Genomic DNA, 16,614 nt, shown 5'->3' with positions numbered 1-16,614 from the left:
CCCTCACAGAAGGCCAGGTACTGCTGTAGGCTCCACCTCTATACACATTCTCTGGACCTTTCCACTTAAATGGTTAATGCCAATGTCTGCTGGGTACTTTGGGTTCAACATGAGAATTGGTTTCCTTGATGATAGTGAGAGAGTCAGGCCTCATAGAAAAGGAGGCTGAAGGCCATAGTAGTCCCTGCATCCTGCCAGCCCTAGGTGACCTAATGGCTCAGGACTTATGTCACCCATGTCCCCAGCCTCTCTTTATTCCCTCTTCCTGCCCTGCCCAGTAGCACACTTTCCTGGCTTTTCTCTAACCAGGAGCTCAAAGCCCTCTTTTTTGTCCCACTCATCAAGTCTTGACAAGCACTGATAAACTCATTGACTCTGAGGTGCCAATAACTAAGAATAGCTGGAGATGAATTTCAAACGGTAAGATTCCAGGCATCAACGAGTCGAAGGCCTCAGCAGCAGTATTAGTAGGTCACATGGAGAGGTAACCATTACTGAACAGCAGGACGTTAGTTGTTCAATTGTGGGAAGAACTGTCCTGCCAACAGCCTAAAAACGGAGACATTCCAGTGAGGGTTGCCCTGCCCCATACAGCATAGAGTGGAGGAGGGTACGGCTCCTGAGCCAGAGCACCTGGGTTTTGAATACCAGCTCCACTACTTCCTTACTGTGTGACCTAGTGAAAGTCCCTTCACCTCTTTCTACCTCAGTCTTCTCTTCAGAAAATGGGGTTGGTGATAAGAGCAGTCCCTACCTTGTAGAGTTATTGAGGGAAGTAGGTGAGCTTAGCATAGAACAGTACCTGGTGTATAGCCGATGCTATCTAAGTGTTGGCTGTTATCACCGGGCTCCTTGCAGGGGCCATGGACCAATCCCAGTCACTGCAGTTTGAGATGGCAGGGTCCAGCCCAGGGCTGGCACATAGGAGGTGTCAGCAGATGTGAGACCCCTCCTTTGACCTTCACTTTGGAATTGTCTCCAGAGCCAGGTTAGGAGCCAGATGAGAAAACACAGACTTCCTCAGCACGGCTGCGAGCCAGCTATTTGGAGGTCATTGTGGCTTTGTCTCTACTGAGATCAGAAAGTCCAGCAGTTTCTCCCTCTCCCCTTCTTACTCTCTCTGCCCCTCCCATTGATCATACTTGCTGCCCACAGTCCCTGTTGCCTCAGCAGCCATGTCTGGTGGGATGTGTCCCCACCTCCCCAGCCACAGCTGACTGGACCTGGGATTGGCCCCTTCCCCCAGGACCACCCACTCAGGTGAGTTGGTCCAATCAGATTCTGCCTCTGGAATTGGGAAATGGTGGTGGAGCTACAGCTGAAAGGTCATTTAGAATTAGGTAGATTGTGATGGCTATGTTTAAGGTGAGCTCTGAGGATGCTGGTGGCAGAGATAGGAGCCTAAACAGAGAGAGCTGCTCCTCTGAGACACCTTAAATCAGAGTCACCTTCCACTTCCACTTCTCAGGAGGCCTGGGAACTCCATCTCCTCATCTTGGATCCCCATGAGATACCTATACCGACAGACCCCACTCTCTTCCTTGCAGCCAGCCTGAGAGCATCCCTGGGCCCTGTAACCAGGAGGGCTTTGACTTACTCCCTGCCAGCCCCTTGGAGTTACACTCTCCTGCCTCAAGCCCTTGCCTCCTTCCATGAGGTTTTTCTGGATGTAATTTCATGGATGGAGTGGACCTCCTGCAGCTCCCTTGCTTACATCCTGTCTTGGTGACCTCAGGAAAAACAGCTGTAACCGTGCTGTGAGAGAAACTGGGGCACCTCACACCCTGAGGTGACCCTCTGGGGCTCCAGCTGTCAGCTGCACTTTCTGAAACTGAGTAAAGTCCCTGCCACACGGACTTCATTTTTTGCTTCATGTCCTTCTGCTGAGAAGACACTGAATAGCCCAGCCTGTCTCCCGCTGCCCTAGCCCGCTGCTCCAAGGCAGCCCCTGGCTGTTTGATCACGTCCTTCATGTCAGTCCCAGATCCCAGCACTGGGATCTGTTTCTCACTCTTGAATAGGGGCCAAAACTTCACGATTTTGAATTTGGCAGCCTTGAATCTGCTGCCCAAATCCACACTCACTCCCATAAGCTGGAAAAAAAGTCTGTTTATTTTATTAATGAGTTCAGAGTAAGATTGTGGCATCAATCTTAGCAGCAATGAGAGCAGGAGAGAGAGGAGAGGGATGGAGAGGGATAGACCCAAGAGTCAGGTCCTAGCAGAGTTCAAGGGAGAAGGCTCCCAGATTCACAAAGCCAGAGGAATGACAGGAGAGTCTAGATCGCAGGGGCCTCTTCAGAATGGCTAGCTGCTCCCTCCCTCCATGCTGGCCTTCAGAGGGGTGGCCCTACTTCAGGGCCAGAGGGAGTCTGCAATCCCTGGGTGCTGGCTGTGGGTTTCCAGGGTGCCTGCAGGCTGCGGTGGCTCAGCTGGCTCCAGGCATGGTGTCCAGGAGGGTGGGTCCGGAGCTCACTGGCTTCTCCGGGTGGGTTTGGTTTCTCCTCTGAACTTCAGAAGAAGGTCCTGTGGAGAAGCGGAACAAAGCAGGAGGGTGCAGGTCTTGTGGGTGCGCACCTTGCGCCGAGGGCAAGGCTGACGAAAGGGGGCACGCCCTGCCCCTTGGAGGCACAAGGCCTTGCCGACCTCTGGATCCCCTCTTGGTGCAGGCCCCAAGCAGCTACACCCCAGCCATAGCCACGGCACACAGGAGGCCAGGGAGGGCGCAGAAGGGACACCTGGGATGAGGTAGGAGGGGACCAGAGGCAAAGGCACTGAGGTCCCTCACAGAGCAGATGACAAGTGACAGAAAACAAAGGGCCACTGAGGCCATTCCAGAAGCCACGGCCACAGTTGAGGCCAACCGTCCTGGGAGCATGAGGCCCTAATATTTTGAGAAACTTGCAACAGAAAAGTCAACAAGTCCAGGCTTGGGTCTGCCCCCGATGCTGCCAGCTCTGGGCTTTAGGCCACACCAAACCCCAGTTTCACGGCCACCTACCAGCTCTGTCCACGGGCACAGCCCTGTCACAGGGCAGGAAATACATCCCAAAGCTGGGCTCCACTGTGTCCCACAGGTAGAGTCCAGAGTCAAGGGAGAGAGAAGGCACAGAGGACAGTTTGGTCTGAGTAGGGCTCAGCCACAGCAGGTCACAACAGGTCATGGACAACTCTGACAGGCCAACCCTGGTTCTTTGGACCAGCTTTAATTGCCTCTTAATTGCCCTGGCTCTGGCCAAGCATGGCGGCTTTGTGGAGGTCCCAGAGGGTGGGGCTGACAGGGAAGGGGCATCCCAGGCTGTGCTTCCTTTGGGTTCTCCCAGCCCATCGTGCCTGGTTTGAGGCACCGCCTGTGCCCAACCGAGAATGGCGCTCACTGCTCTATCCTGCTCATTGGGGTGCTATGTGGGACCCAGGGCAGATCCCAAGGGCTGTGGTGAGTCAGGACACCCAGGTCCCAAGCATGCCGCACACTGAGCTCTGCTTGGCTTCCCTGAGCGGGAGGGCCTTTGAGTCCAAAAGAATTCCAGCGTCACCAACAGCAGGCCCAGGTGGTACTTCAGGGATGGCGAATCCCCAGACACCAGTCCCAAGAACCTGCCGACAGCACGGGCAGCAGACAGCCACGACGTGCAGCGTGGACAGACGGGGCCCTGCAGCCCGCCTGCCTATTCATCATGGGGGTTGCCAGGCTCCAGCTGCAGGAGGAACCCGTGTCTAAGCATGGGAGCATTGTCTCCAAGGAGCTTTCAGACCGGCTAGGGGCTTTCGGCTGCAGAGGAGGGAAGAGAAGAGCTACATACGCAGAGCGGAGCAGGAAACACAAAACAGGGCTTGGTTATTCCAGGCAGAGCTCCACCGGCCCTCTCCCTTCACTTGGCTCCTGCCTCAGGTCCGGCCTAGGCCCTGGGTTCCAGAATTAGTTGCTACAAGACCTTGATTTCTCTAAGATGTACACAGGACTCAGCCTCTGCTGGGAGGGGGAGTGGGTAGGCACCGTCATGACAGGGGAGCACAGGGGTGGGGAGGTGATATGATGAAGTGAGGGTGGGGGACAGTAAGAGGCACACACAGAGGCACAGAGAGAGACAGGGGCAGAGACGGAAAGACAGAGAGAGAGAAAATGGATGCAGGGTGGCAAAGATGGAGAAGCAGGGACTCAGAGCCAGGGGTGGAGAGAGGCAAGAAAAGGAGAGGTAAGAGAAGAGGGAGAGAGATGAAGGGAAGAAGGATGCAGGGGAGAGGGATGGATGGGAGAGAGATTGATAGGAAGGAAGGGGGAGCAGGAGGGAGGGGAAGGACACAGAGAGAGAGAGAGAGAGAGAATGAGATAGAGAGACCCACACAGATACAGAGACAGGAATGAAACAGACATAGGGAGAGACAGACCATACAGGGAATTGCAGAGAAAGACAGAGACTGGGCCAAGGAAAGCCTGCAGTATGGGACCAAAGCCTATGGTCCTGGCTGCACGAAGGAAAGCAGCTATGTAGCAGGAAGACCCTCCAGAGAGCAAAAGACACAGAAGTCTTTAAACTAGCTGGTGATGGGGCAGGAGATGAAGTTCTGAGTGGGGAATCAGAAATCTGAGGCTTTGTCCCAACTTCACTGTTTACTTGGCCTGAGACCTTGAATCTCTCTGGGCTTCAGTTTTCCACATGGAAAGAAGCATCCGGACAAGACCGACTTGGAGGCGGCTCTGGCAATGCTTGAGGACAGTGACTTAGTTCTAGGCTTGCTCTCGCCTGGGAGCTTTCCAGGATCAATTACTACTAGACTTCGTGTGCTTGCGCCATTCCGTTAGGCTGGATGAGGACTGGGGCTGGGCTGGGGGAAGGTGGCCAAGATCCCAGAGGAGGAGGAGGGAGAGGAGGTAGGGGGCCAGGCACCTGCACACACTTACAGCTCATCGTCATACTCCTTGGGGGGACAGACGGCAACGACAAGGTCGATCCAGTCCTGTGGGGAGAAGCCATGTGACTCTGAGGCATGCCCAGCGGTCAGTGGCATGTCCGCCCCTGACACTCCATTCCCATGCCTGGGCACCATGGCCCAGGATCACCATGGCCCATGGGGCCTTCTTCCCATGGAGGGGGGGTGGGCCCATGTGGGGCTGGAGGTCCTCCTGGTGGGGAAGGACCTCACTGTGCAATCCCATGGTCTGGGGAAGCTTCCAGACTCTGAGGTTTCAGAACCATAGAAGCCAGGGTTGCCAGGTCCTTGAATGACACCAAGTTCCCAAATGCTGATCTGCAGACCCTGGCCAGGCATCAACCTCAGAATCACTTGGGGAATTCCTTAAAATTCTAGATTCATGGACTTGGTGCCTGGAAATCTGAGGTTAGGTCCTGGGAAACGGCATTTTTAACGAAGTCCCTAGGTCATTCTGATGCACAGCCAATTGGGGGATTTCAGGCCTAGCTTTCTGCTCCTAACATTTGAATCCCCTCAATGGCATCACTGCCATCCTTAGCTTATCCATCATTGTGCATCCTTGGCTTGGGTGTATCCAATAAAAATTTTGTGAAATATCACTAGGCCCCCCTACCATGCAATAGCTCCTAATATTGAACGGAAATCTCTCCTCAGGACCTCCCTCCATCCACTCCAATTCTGCCCTCAAGATCACAGAAAACTTTCGCTCCCTCTACCCTAATGTAGCACTTGAGATAGTTAAAGACAGTCATCATGTTACCCGTGAGTCTTCTCTTCTCCACATCCCTTCATGTGGGTCCCAGGCCCATCCGGTCAGCGTCCTCGGCACTGAACTTAATACCTCAGACTCGGCTGCCTGCACACAGTTGCACAGGTTGTGCATTGCACAACATGGGCAAGCACCATTCACACTGTAGTCTGTAGGAGGGCACCCCCTCGGATTGTGCAGTGCACAGCCTGGGAGACCTTATGTGGTGGCCCTGACCCAGGTGGGCGTCTAATGAGCCAGAGCAAACTACCACCAGCCCCTCCTCCATTCTGGGCCCTCTACTTCTGTTAATGCTTTCAAGCACTCTCTTGATTCCTGTTTGGTGTGTACTTAGAGAAGACCTTAAGAGTTTTTCTTGGGTGGGTTGCCACATCTGGTCTTCTGGAGTCTATCTGTGCCACTTGTTTTTTGGATTCAAGGTTGGAAACTGACTTTCTGAATTCTATCTCGTCAGATTAAGACCACTGGCTGGATAGGGTATGTGAGTGTCACCCAAGAGTTACCTGGACCTTGGATATCGGCCCTGGGATGGGGCACCCTGACTGTAAGGCCTGGTTGCAGAGGCCAGGGTTTGAGGCAGGCAGGCGAGGGAGGGATAAAGGGAGGGGATTGTTCTTACCCCCTGATTCCAGGCCTTCTGCAGGGCAGCCTCAGCCTCAGCCAGGGTGTAGTCCGTCACGATCTTGCCATTGATGGCCATGACCTCATCCCCTTTCACAATGCCACCTGCAGGGAGATAAGGCTGACTGACCAACTGGGCTGTATACAGAAAACGGGGAGTGACTGTAGGGCTGCAGAAGGGGCCTGACTTGGATTCTGAAAGCTCATATGGGCTCAGAAAGCACAAGGGGAAACAATCGACCAGGCTGCTCAAAGGGCACTTCCTTCCCACCTCATCCACACACCCTCACTCCAGCTCAGTAGAATCGGGACACCAGTGATGAATTATTGCCACCCCAGCTTTTGTATGGGCCTCTGATTGCAGAGGGAAGCAGACCTGCATTTCCAGGGAGGTTACCAGAAACACAAGCTAGTTCTATGAGCCGTCCCTCTCTGTGCTCTAGCCGTGCTGGTCGGCTTTAGGTCCCTGAGCAGACTGAGCTCGTTCCTGCCTCAGAGCTTTCACATGCTGTCCCATCTGGTGCACCTGCCCTCGCTCTTTCCCTCTTCTTCCAAGTCTGAGATAAAACTCTGAGAGGTCTTCTCTGACTGCCCACTCAATCTCAAGACCTTCCTATTATTCTATTAAAGTATCCCGGTTTTTTTCTGCACAGCATTTTTCACAATTTGTAACCATATATCTATTTATTGACTGGTGGTCCCTCCTACCAGACTGTCATCTCCATAAGGGCAGGGATTGTCTTTTTAATTCACCACTATATCTCCAGCACTTAACAAAATACCTAGCACAAAATAGGAATTCAATAGATATTTCTTGAATAAATGAGTGATGAGTGATGTTGAAGGTGCTCCTGGATAAGCGGACCTGTGATCTAATAAGTAGTTTGAGAAAAGCTGCCGTTATAAGCTTAAACAGAGCTACTCACTGCAGGACTTGTCAGAACCTTGAATATGCTAATATGCCTTGTGGCTCTCCGAGAAGTAGATCTAACACACATCTTCAACTTCAGAACCCTTTCTTCTTCTTTTTTTTTTTTTTGGAGCAATTTCTCCCAGTTCTGGTGTCCACAGAACGTTCTGTGCTATGCTGAAATAGTTTACTCAGGAGCCTTGCAGGCATGAAGGTCCACAGGATTATGATGTGTGTTGCTGAAGATGGTGGCTAGGGTGGCTTAAAACACATGTGCTCCTGGAGAACTTTCACCAGCTGCTTGCATGTCCAAAGTAGTGTGGAACCGAACTGTAGACAGCAGTTTCCTCTGGACAGTGGGCCTGGGGGGAGGCAGCTTCCGCATTTTCACTTTGTACAAACCCAAGATGCAGCCTCAGGGCCAAAAAGGCAGTGGTTGGGCTGGGGCTTTGTAAGGTGGGGAGGGCCCGGGAAGCCACCCGTCCATCCTGGTCCTCTTTCCCTGCTAGACATGGCAGACTGGTGGGGCCAGCATCAGCCCTTCCCTCAGCTGGCACAGGAAATGAGGACAGAGGTGGAGCGCATTGGCCAGGTGGGCAGCGGTGGGCCATGGCAGCTGCCTAGCTGAGCAGGCCCCCCTTCTATGGCGGAAATGAAGGCTCAAGTGTGGCTGTGAGGGGCCGAGGTCACCAAGGCCCCAGGTGGCAGAGCTGGACTCGCCCTAGCAACCCACAGAAGCCTAGTTGCCAGTGTGCCCAGGTGACTGGCATCACTCCACCTCCTGCCTCAGGCCCACACCCACCCTCCATTCTACCACCTTGGCTTGTGGGAGAGACTCCAGCCTAGCGCTGCAGAGAAGGGATCTGACTCTGGGATTCCCTGCTCTGGCCTGCAAAGGTGAGGGGCTCCTCCTTCAAGGGCACCTATTCCTCCACAAAGGACTCAGGAGTACTGGAAAGCTACCCAGACTTGGAAGAAGAAATCACTAACGGTGGAGTTCCAGACACTGTCAGGTGAATGGGTTGATCGTTTGAGGCACAAGTCTGTGCTGGGTCCACAAAGGCTTCACTCATCAGCAGGGGTGTTTTTGTTGGTAAGGGGATCAAGGCCAAGCAAGAAGATCATGCCACAGGAGAGACACAGGGTGGGAGGGGGCAGGGCTGCAGAAGGTCCCAAGCAGGGGTGGCACTTGTGCTGGGCAGTAAAGCGAATGACCAAACTGCTTGGGTTCAAGCCCTGCCTCCATCCCTTACTGGCTGTGGGTCCTGAACAAGTATTATACTTAACCTTTCTGTGCCTCAGTTTCCTAAGATGGGAAATGAGAGTACTAACGGTATCTATTGTAAGAATTAAATGAGTTAATACACATGATTACTCAGACACAGGTTATGTGCAGGTACTTAGAATAACATCTGGCACGAGGTTAGTTCTTGACAGATGTTGGCTCTTATCATTATGAAAAGGACGGGTAACGTTTTGATGGTTTCTCTCTTGCCTTTACTTGTGCTGTCCTCTCTGCCTGGAAAGCCCTTTCCCTCCTTTGCAAGGCTAGCATCAACTTATCTTTAAAGGCTCAGCTCAGTATCACCCTTGTAGGGAGCCCTCCCAGCAGCCCTCTTTCCCTTGATAGGTTAGGGTCCTCAGAGTTCCCACAGCATCCCTCCACCCTCCTAGTCCTCTGCCAGCCCACAGCAGACCACACTGTTATTGTCAGCACCTGGCAATTCTGAGGATGTTTTCACCACTAGATGGGGAGCCCCTGAGGGCAAAGTGGTGTCTGGTTTGCCGTATGCCTGCAGATCCTGGCATTGTCATATACCTGCAGGTAACATGTGGGACTGATGCATGAGTGGGCGGACCCAGGTGGGAGGGCATTCCTGAGAATGGTCAGCCCACTCCCAGAAGGCTGCTGTTTGCTTTCTTGGAGGGTCCTGTATAACCATAGTACCATCCCCAAACGGGGGCATGGCTGGTCCCCACTCACCATGCCGCTCAGCGGCTCCGCCCTCGTAAACAGCAGAGACGACCACCTTCCCGATCGGGGAGTCCACACCGCCTTCCAGGGCCAGGTCTAAGGCTCCCTCCTGGTGAGAAGAAAACAGGCCTTTGGAGCCAAGCAGACAACAGGTTGTGGGCACCTGGGCGCCCAGGAGCCTCTTGTTGGGGCCACAGACAGGGCAGGAGAAGCCATGGGGCAATGGCAGTGCCGTCAGGGAGGAAATGGGGCATGGATGCCAAGCGGGGCCTGGGGGTGTGGTCTTACAATAGCAAGGGGTGTTCCCAAGGGGAAAGAGGAGAGTGGGAATCTGAGGGGTCCCCCAGGAGTCACCTTGAAAGTAGGAGAAACAAGGGACCAAGATGGGAGGGGGCAGGGACAAAGAAGCGTGGTCCCCGTCTGACCTCCATGTGCCCGGGTACCTTCTTAATGCGCAGGAGCCGGACATCCTTTCCTATGATCTGCTCCGGGGTGAACTAGAGGGAAAGACAGTGGGGATGAAGGATGCCTGCCTGAAGGATGCAGGTGGGGGCAGGGGTGGGAGGGAAAGCCAGGCACCTGTGGGACATTGGGCCCCACAGAACACACAGTCAAGGGGACCTTGCACAGCCTCATCCCCATCAGTCTTCAGCTGGAGGTCCCAGGCCCCATGGGGCCCCATGGACACGCACACACAGAGATCGTTTTTCCCTGGGATTACTGTGAGGGCTGGGCGAGAGCACGCCTTGTAAAAACACAGCACGGTGTCTGGTATGTAGTTAGTGCTCAGCAAGTGTCACTGTTGCTGTAAACCACACACACACACACACACACACACACACACACAGAGTTCACAATGGAATGCTGTTTGAAAGGAGCCTACAAGGGAAGAGCAGCTGGGGCCTCCCTGGGGCTGTTCACACGCCCTGCCTCGTCCCCAGGGCCCTCAGAACCCACAGTGCACCCGCACCAAACACACCGTAATCCCCCACCCCCAACTCCTGGGGTTACTCCCCAGGGGAGGAGAGCTATCTCTCACCATGGAGTAGGGGTCAAAGCCTTCCTCGTATTTCCGGAAATCCTGGAAGCAAAGGGAGGGTGTTAGGGCTTCAGAGCAGAGGCCCTTGAGAGTCACTGCAGGAAAGAAGCTTAGGGCGGAGGAAGATGGTGAATGGCTAGGAGGTAGGGGAGAGAGTGGTGAGGTGAGGGGGCAGTTGTGGACTGCATGGGGGATTCGGGGGGGAGGCTGGCAGCCCTGACACCCAGAGCACCCCTGCTCGGGAGAAGCGGGAAGCTACGGGAAGCATTTGAAGGACCCTGGCCCTGGATCCTGCACTGTTCCAGAGGGGTGGGCATCTGTGGCTGGCAGGGGCATCTGCTGACATCTAGGTGGTCTGGGCAGCCTTGCTGAAGGTCTCATTGCCCACAGCTTCAGGTCTTTTAGGCCCTTTCTCAGCTCCTCCAAGTGCCCACCTGAGGCCAGGTCCAGGCTTTGGGGGTGAAGCCCAGCTTTTCTCCACCCAGTGCTCTGACCCCAAAGAAGGACAATACTGCTCAAGAGGCTCCCTGGGGAAACCAGTCACAACATGATGGGCACGGGGAAGGGACATCAGGCACCCAGAGGCAAAGGACGGCTGTCTGTGCTTGCCCAGCGCCTGCACTGTTCTTAATGTAATGCTTATCTAGAAGGTAAGGCTCCACCCAGAACCTAGCCAGGGGAGGAGGAGGGGGACGCTCAGCTCTGGGGACCTGGCTTGGTGGGAGCTGTGGGAACAATATCCCTAACAATATGCCCTTCTCACCAAGCGAGGTGCTGAGAAGGGAGAAGGGGGAGCAGAGTCGGAAAAGCAGTGTCTTCCCAGGAGTCAAACACAGAGAGCAGGAGCCCGGGGTCCATGGATTGAGGGGCCAGGCATGCTAAGCCTGAGGGCAGCAAAGCCTCAGTTAGTCCCCACGGGAAGGTGGGAGCAAAGGGGAAGCCCTGTGACAGGTGCCCATGCAGCCTCGCTGGACTGAGTGGAGTCACCTGCCAGCATACAGTCACCTGGGCCACACCAAGTGTCCCCTGGGGCCTGTGGTTGGCATCAGGGGAGGTCACAGCCTCCTCTGTGCCCAGCATGCAGCAACCAAGCTCTGGGCTCAAGATGGGGGCCAGATATCAGCAGATGGATCCCTGGGCATCTGCCTGCCCTGCCTCCTCCCTCGCCTTCATCTCCCGGGCTCAACCCCGAAAAGCCTGGGGGTCTCCAGCCTGGCCCAGCTCTGAGGCCACCCCAGGTTGGTGTGTGGGTGTCAGGGCAGCAGACAGAGGAAGGGTTGCAGCAAATCCACGGGCAAGGGGAGTCATTAGGCAGGACGTGGAGTCAATTCTCTTTCACAGAGAGCCTGCCTACCCCTGGCTGTGTCTTCTGGAAAAGTGAGCAGGGCTGGCTATGGGCCTCCCTCTCTCCTTCCCTCTGAGAATCTGCTCTCAGCGACAGGCCGGATGGCAAGGACTTGTGTCTTATGTGAATTTAGATTAGAGACCTATAAGCCGCTATCGTGGGTCGGCCCTTGAAGAGGGAGTCCAGCCCTTCGTCCAACAGATGGAGACACTGGGACCCAGAGAGGTGACGTTCATGCTCAAGTCACCCCGTCAGTGGGCAGTGAGGTGAAGGTCTGACTCCCAGTCTGGGCCCTTGGATTCCTCACCTTCCTGCCTCTCTCTCCTCGAGACCTATTTGTGCCTTGAATAACAAAACCCTTAAATGTCTATTTCATCCTGAGAGGCAGGATGGCGTAGGACTTAGGAGCCCAACTATGGAGGCTGACCTCCTGGGTCAAATTCAAAGCCAGGGTCTGACACTAGCTGTGCCATCAAGGGCATGACTCCTAATCTCTCTGCATTGGTTTCTCATCTATAAAATGCGGGTGGTAAAAGCACTTCCCTCCTAGGTTCTGGTAAAGATGAAAAGAATTAAAGCACATAAAGTATTTAGAAACACTGCTTGTCCAGAAGGGAGTGTCATGATATACTTAAAGTGATGAAACGGAAGAACCTACAACCAAGATTACTCTACCCAGCGAGGATCTCATTCAGATTTGATGGAGAAATCAAAAGCTTTACAGACAAGCAAAAGCTAAGAGAATTCACCACCACAAACCAGCTCTACAACAAATGCTAAAGGAACTTCTCTAAGTGGGAAACACAAGAGAAGAAAAGGACCTACAAAAACAAACCCAAAACAATTAAGAAAATGGTCATAGGAACATACATATAGATAATTACCTTAAACATGAATGGATTAAATGCTCCAACCAAAAGACATAGACTGGCTGAATGGATACAGAAACAAGACCCATATATATGCTGTCTACAAGAGACCCACTTCAGACCTAGGGACACATACAGACTGAAAGTGAGGGGATGGAAAAAGATATTCCATGCAACTGGAAATCAAAAGAAAGCTGGAGTAGCAATACTCATATCAGATAAAATAGACTTTAAAATAAAGAATGTTATAAGAGACAAGGAAGGACACTATATAATGATCAAGGGACCAATCCAAGAAGAAGATATAACAATTATAAATATATATGCACCCAACATAGGAGCATGTCAATACATAAGGCAACTGCTAACAGCTCTAAAAGAGGAAATTGACAGTAACACAATAATAGTGGGGGACTTTAACACCTCACTTACACCAATGGACAGATCATCCAAAATGAAAAGAAATAAGGAAACAGAAGCTTTAAATGACACAACAGACCAGATAGATTTAATTGATATTTATAGGACATTCCATCCAAAAACAGCAGATTACACTTTCTTCTCAAGTCCGCACGGAACACTCTCCAGGACTGATCACATCTTGAGTCACAAATCAAGCCTCCGAAATTTATGAAAATTGAAATCATATCAAGCATCTTTTCTGGCCACAACGCTCTGGGATTAGAAATGAATTACAGGGGAAAAAAAGGTAAAAAACACAAATACATGGAGGCTAAACAGTACGTTACTAAATAACCAAGAGATCACTGAAGAAATCAAAGAGGAAATCAAAAAATATCTAGAGACAAATGACAATGAAAACACGATGATCCAACACCTATGGGATGCAGCAAAAGCAGTTCTAAGAGCGAAGTTTATAGCTATACAAGCCTACCTCAAGAAACAAGAAAAATCTCAAATAAACAATCTAACCTTACACCTAAAGGAACTAGAGAAAGAAGAACAAACAAAACCCAAAGTTAGCAGAAGGAAAGAAACAAAGATCAGAGCAGAAATAAATGAAATAGAAACAAAGAAAACAATAGCAAAGATCAATAAAACTAAAAGCTGGTTCTTTGAGAAGATAAACAAAATTGATAAACCATTAGCCAGACTCATCAAGAAAAAGAGGGAGAGGACTCAAATCAATAAAATTAGAAATGAAAAAGGAGAAGTTACAACAGACACCGCAGAAATACAAAGCATCCTAGGAGACTACTACAAGCAACTCTATGCCAACAAAATGGACAACCTGGAAGAAATGGACAAATTCTTAGAAAGGTATAACCTTCCAAGACTGAGCCAGGAAGAAATTGAAAACATGAACAGACCAATCACAAGTAATGAAATTGAAACTGTGATTAAAAATCTTCCAACAAACAAAAGTCCAGGACCAGATGGCTTCACAGGTGAATTCTATCAAACATTTAGAGAAGAGCTAACACCCATCCTTCTCAAACTCTTCCAAAAAACTGCAGAGGAAGGAACACTCCCAAACTTATTCTATGAGGCCACCATCACCCTGACAACCACAACCAGACAAAGATATTATAAAAAAAGAAAACTACAGACCACTATCACTGATGAATATAGATGCAAAAATCCTCAACAAAAAACTAGCAAACAGAATCCAACAACACATTAAAAGGATCATACACTGTGATCAAGTGGAGTTTATCCCAGGGATGCAAGGATTCTTCAATATACACAAATCAATCAATATGATAAAACATATTAACAAATTGAAGAATAAAAACCATATGATCATCTCAATAGATGCAGAAAAAGCTTTTGACAAAATTCAACACCCATTTATGATAAAAACTCTCCAGAAAGTGGGCATACAGGGAAACTACCTCAACATAATAAAGGCCATATATGACAAACCCACAGCAAACATCATTCTCAATGGTGAAAAACTGAAAGCATGTCCTCTAAGATCAGGAACAAGAGAAGGACGTCCACTCTCACCACTATTATTCAACATAGTTTTGGAAGTCCTAGCCATGGCAATCAGAGAAGAAAAAGAAATACAAATTGGAAAAGAAGAAGTAAAACTGTCACTGTTTGCAGATGACATGATACTATACATAGAGAATCCTAAAAATGCCACCAGAAAACTACTAGAGCTAATCAATGAATTTGGTAAAGTTGCAGGATACAAAATGAATGCACAGAAATCTCTTGCATTCCTATACACTAATAATGAAAAATCTGAAAGAGAAATTAAGGAAACACTCCCATTTACCATTGCAACAAAAAGAATAAAATACCTAGGAAGAAACCTACCTAGGGAGACAAAAGACCTGCATGCAGAAAACTATAAGACACTGATGAAAGTAAAGATGATACCAGCAGATGGAGAGATATACCATGTTCTTGGATTGGAAGAATCAATATTGTGAAAATGACTATATGATCCAAAGCAATCTACAGATTCAATGCAATCCTTATCAAATTACCAATGGCATTTTTTACAGAACTAGAACAAAAAATCTTAAAATTTGTATGAAGACACAGAAGACCCCGAATAGCCAAAGCAGTCTTGAGGGAATAAAACTGAGCTGTAGGAATCAGACTCCCTGACTTCAGACTATACTACAAAGCTACAGTAATCAAGACAATATGGTACTGGCACAAAAACAGAAACATAGATCAATGGAAAAAGATAGAAAGCCCAGAGATAAACCCACGCACCTATGGTCAACTAATCTATGACACAGGAGGCAAGGATATACAATGGAGAAAAGACAGTCTCTTAATAAGTGGTGCTGGGAAAACTGGATAGCTACATGTAAAAGAATGAAATTAGAACATTCCCTAACACCATACACAAAAATAAACTCAAAATGGATTAAGGACCTAAATGTAAGACCAGACACTATAAAACTCTTAGAGGAAAACATCGGAAGAACACCCTTTGACATAAATCACAGCAAGATCTTTTTTGATCCACCTCCTAGAGTAATGGAAATAAAACCAAAAATAAACAAATGGGACCTAATTAAACTTAAAAGCTTTTGCACAGCAAAGGAAACCATAAACAAGATGAAAAGACAACCCTCAGAATGGGAGAAAATATTTGCAAGTGAATCAACAGACAAAGGATTAATCTCCAAAATATATAAACAGCTCATGCAGCTCAATATTAAAGAAACAAACAACCCAATCCAAAAATGGGCAGAACACCTAAATAGACATTTCTCCAAAGAAGATATACAGATGGCCAAAAAGCACATGAAAAGCTGCTCAACATCATTAATTATTAGAGAAATGCAAATCAAAACGACAATGAGGTATCACCTCACACCAGTTAGAATGGGCATCATCAGAAAATCTATAAACAACAAATGCTGGAGAGGATATGGAGAAAAGGGAACCCTCTTGCACTGTTGGTGGGAATGTAAATTAATACAGCCCCTATGGAGAACAGTATGGAGGTTCCTTAAAAAACTAAAAATAGAATTACCATATGACCCAGCAATCCCACTACTGGTCATATACCCGGAGAAAACCATAATTCAAAAAGACACATGCGCCCCAATGTTCACTGCAGCACTATTTACAATATACAGGTCATGGAAGCAACCTAAATGCCCATCGACAGAGGAATGGATAAAGAAGTTGTGGTATGTATATACAATGGAATATTACTCAGCCATAAAAAGAAACAAAATTGAGTCATTTGTTGAGATGTGGAGGGATCTAGAGACTGTCATACAGAGTGAAGTAAGTCAGAAAGAGAAAAACAAATATTGTATACTAACGCATGTATGTGGAAAAATGGTACAGATGAAGCGGTTTGCAGGGCACAAGTTGAGACACAGATGTAGAGAACAAATGTATGGACACCAAGGGGGGAAAGCCACAGGGGGGTGGGGATGGTGGTGTGCTGAATTGGGTGATTGGGATTGACATGTATACACTGATGTGTATAAAATTGATGACTAATAGGAACCTGCTGTATAAAAAAATAAATTAAATAAAATTCAAAAATTAAAAAAATAAATAAAATTTTAAAATTAGTTTGAAATTTTAGATTCAAAAATAAAAGAAACATTTAAAAAAACAAAAAGAAATAGTGCTTGGCATACCACAGCTAAGTGTCAGCTGTCACCTGTCACTGCTCAGTCCTCGTTGGGGGCAGCTTCC

The 16,614-nt window shown here is 49.4% G+C and overlaps 1 protein-coding gene across 2 annotated transcripts in view; it reads right to left on the bottom strand.

Moving 5' to 3' along the window:
• Nucleotides 1-2,099: 2,099 nt before the first annotated feature.
• The window catches only part of USH1C (USH1 protein network component harmonin), a 52,372-nt gene continuing 37,857 nt past the window's right edge, over nt 2,100-16,614 (bottom strand). The window contains exons 16-22 of one of the 2 annotated variants that reach the window (XM_067749720.1): nt 10,249-10,290; nt 9,653-9,706; nt 9,219-9,318; nt 6,323-6,429; nt 5,695-5,790; nt 4,903-4,958; nt 2,100-2,525 (exon numbers count right to left, since the gene is read on the bottom strand). In XM_067749720.1, the coding sequence (XP_067605821.1) occupies nt 2,513-2,525; nt 4,903-4,958; nt 5,695-5,790; nt 6,323-6,429; nt 9,219-9,318; nt 9,653-9,706; nt 10,249-10,290 (468 nt within the window). In that variant the 3' untranslated portion in view covers nt 2,100-2,512. The remainder of the gene's footprint in view (nt 2,526-4,902; nt 4,959-5,694; nt 5,791-6,322; nt 6,430-9,218; nt 9,319-9,652; nt 9,707-10,248; nt 10,291-16,614) is intronic. The other variant, XM_067749721.1, reaches the window with a different exon arrangement.

This window comes from Pseudorca crassidens, chromosome 9, assembly GCF_039906515.1.
Source record: "Pseudorca crassidens isolate mPseCra1 chromosome 9, mPseCra1.hap1, whole genome shotgun sequence".
Lineage (NCBI taxonomy): Eukaryota > Metazoa > Chordata > Mammalia > Artiodactyla > Delphinidae > Pseudorca > Pseudorca crassidens.
The sequence above is the reverse complement of the archived record's forward strand: the minus strand, read 5'-3'. Positions and strand labels throughout refer to the sequence as shown.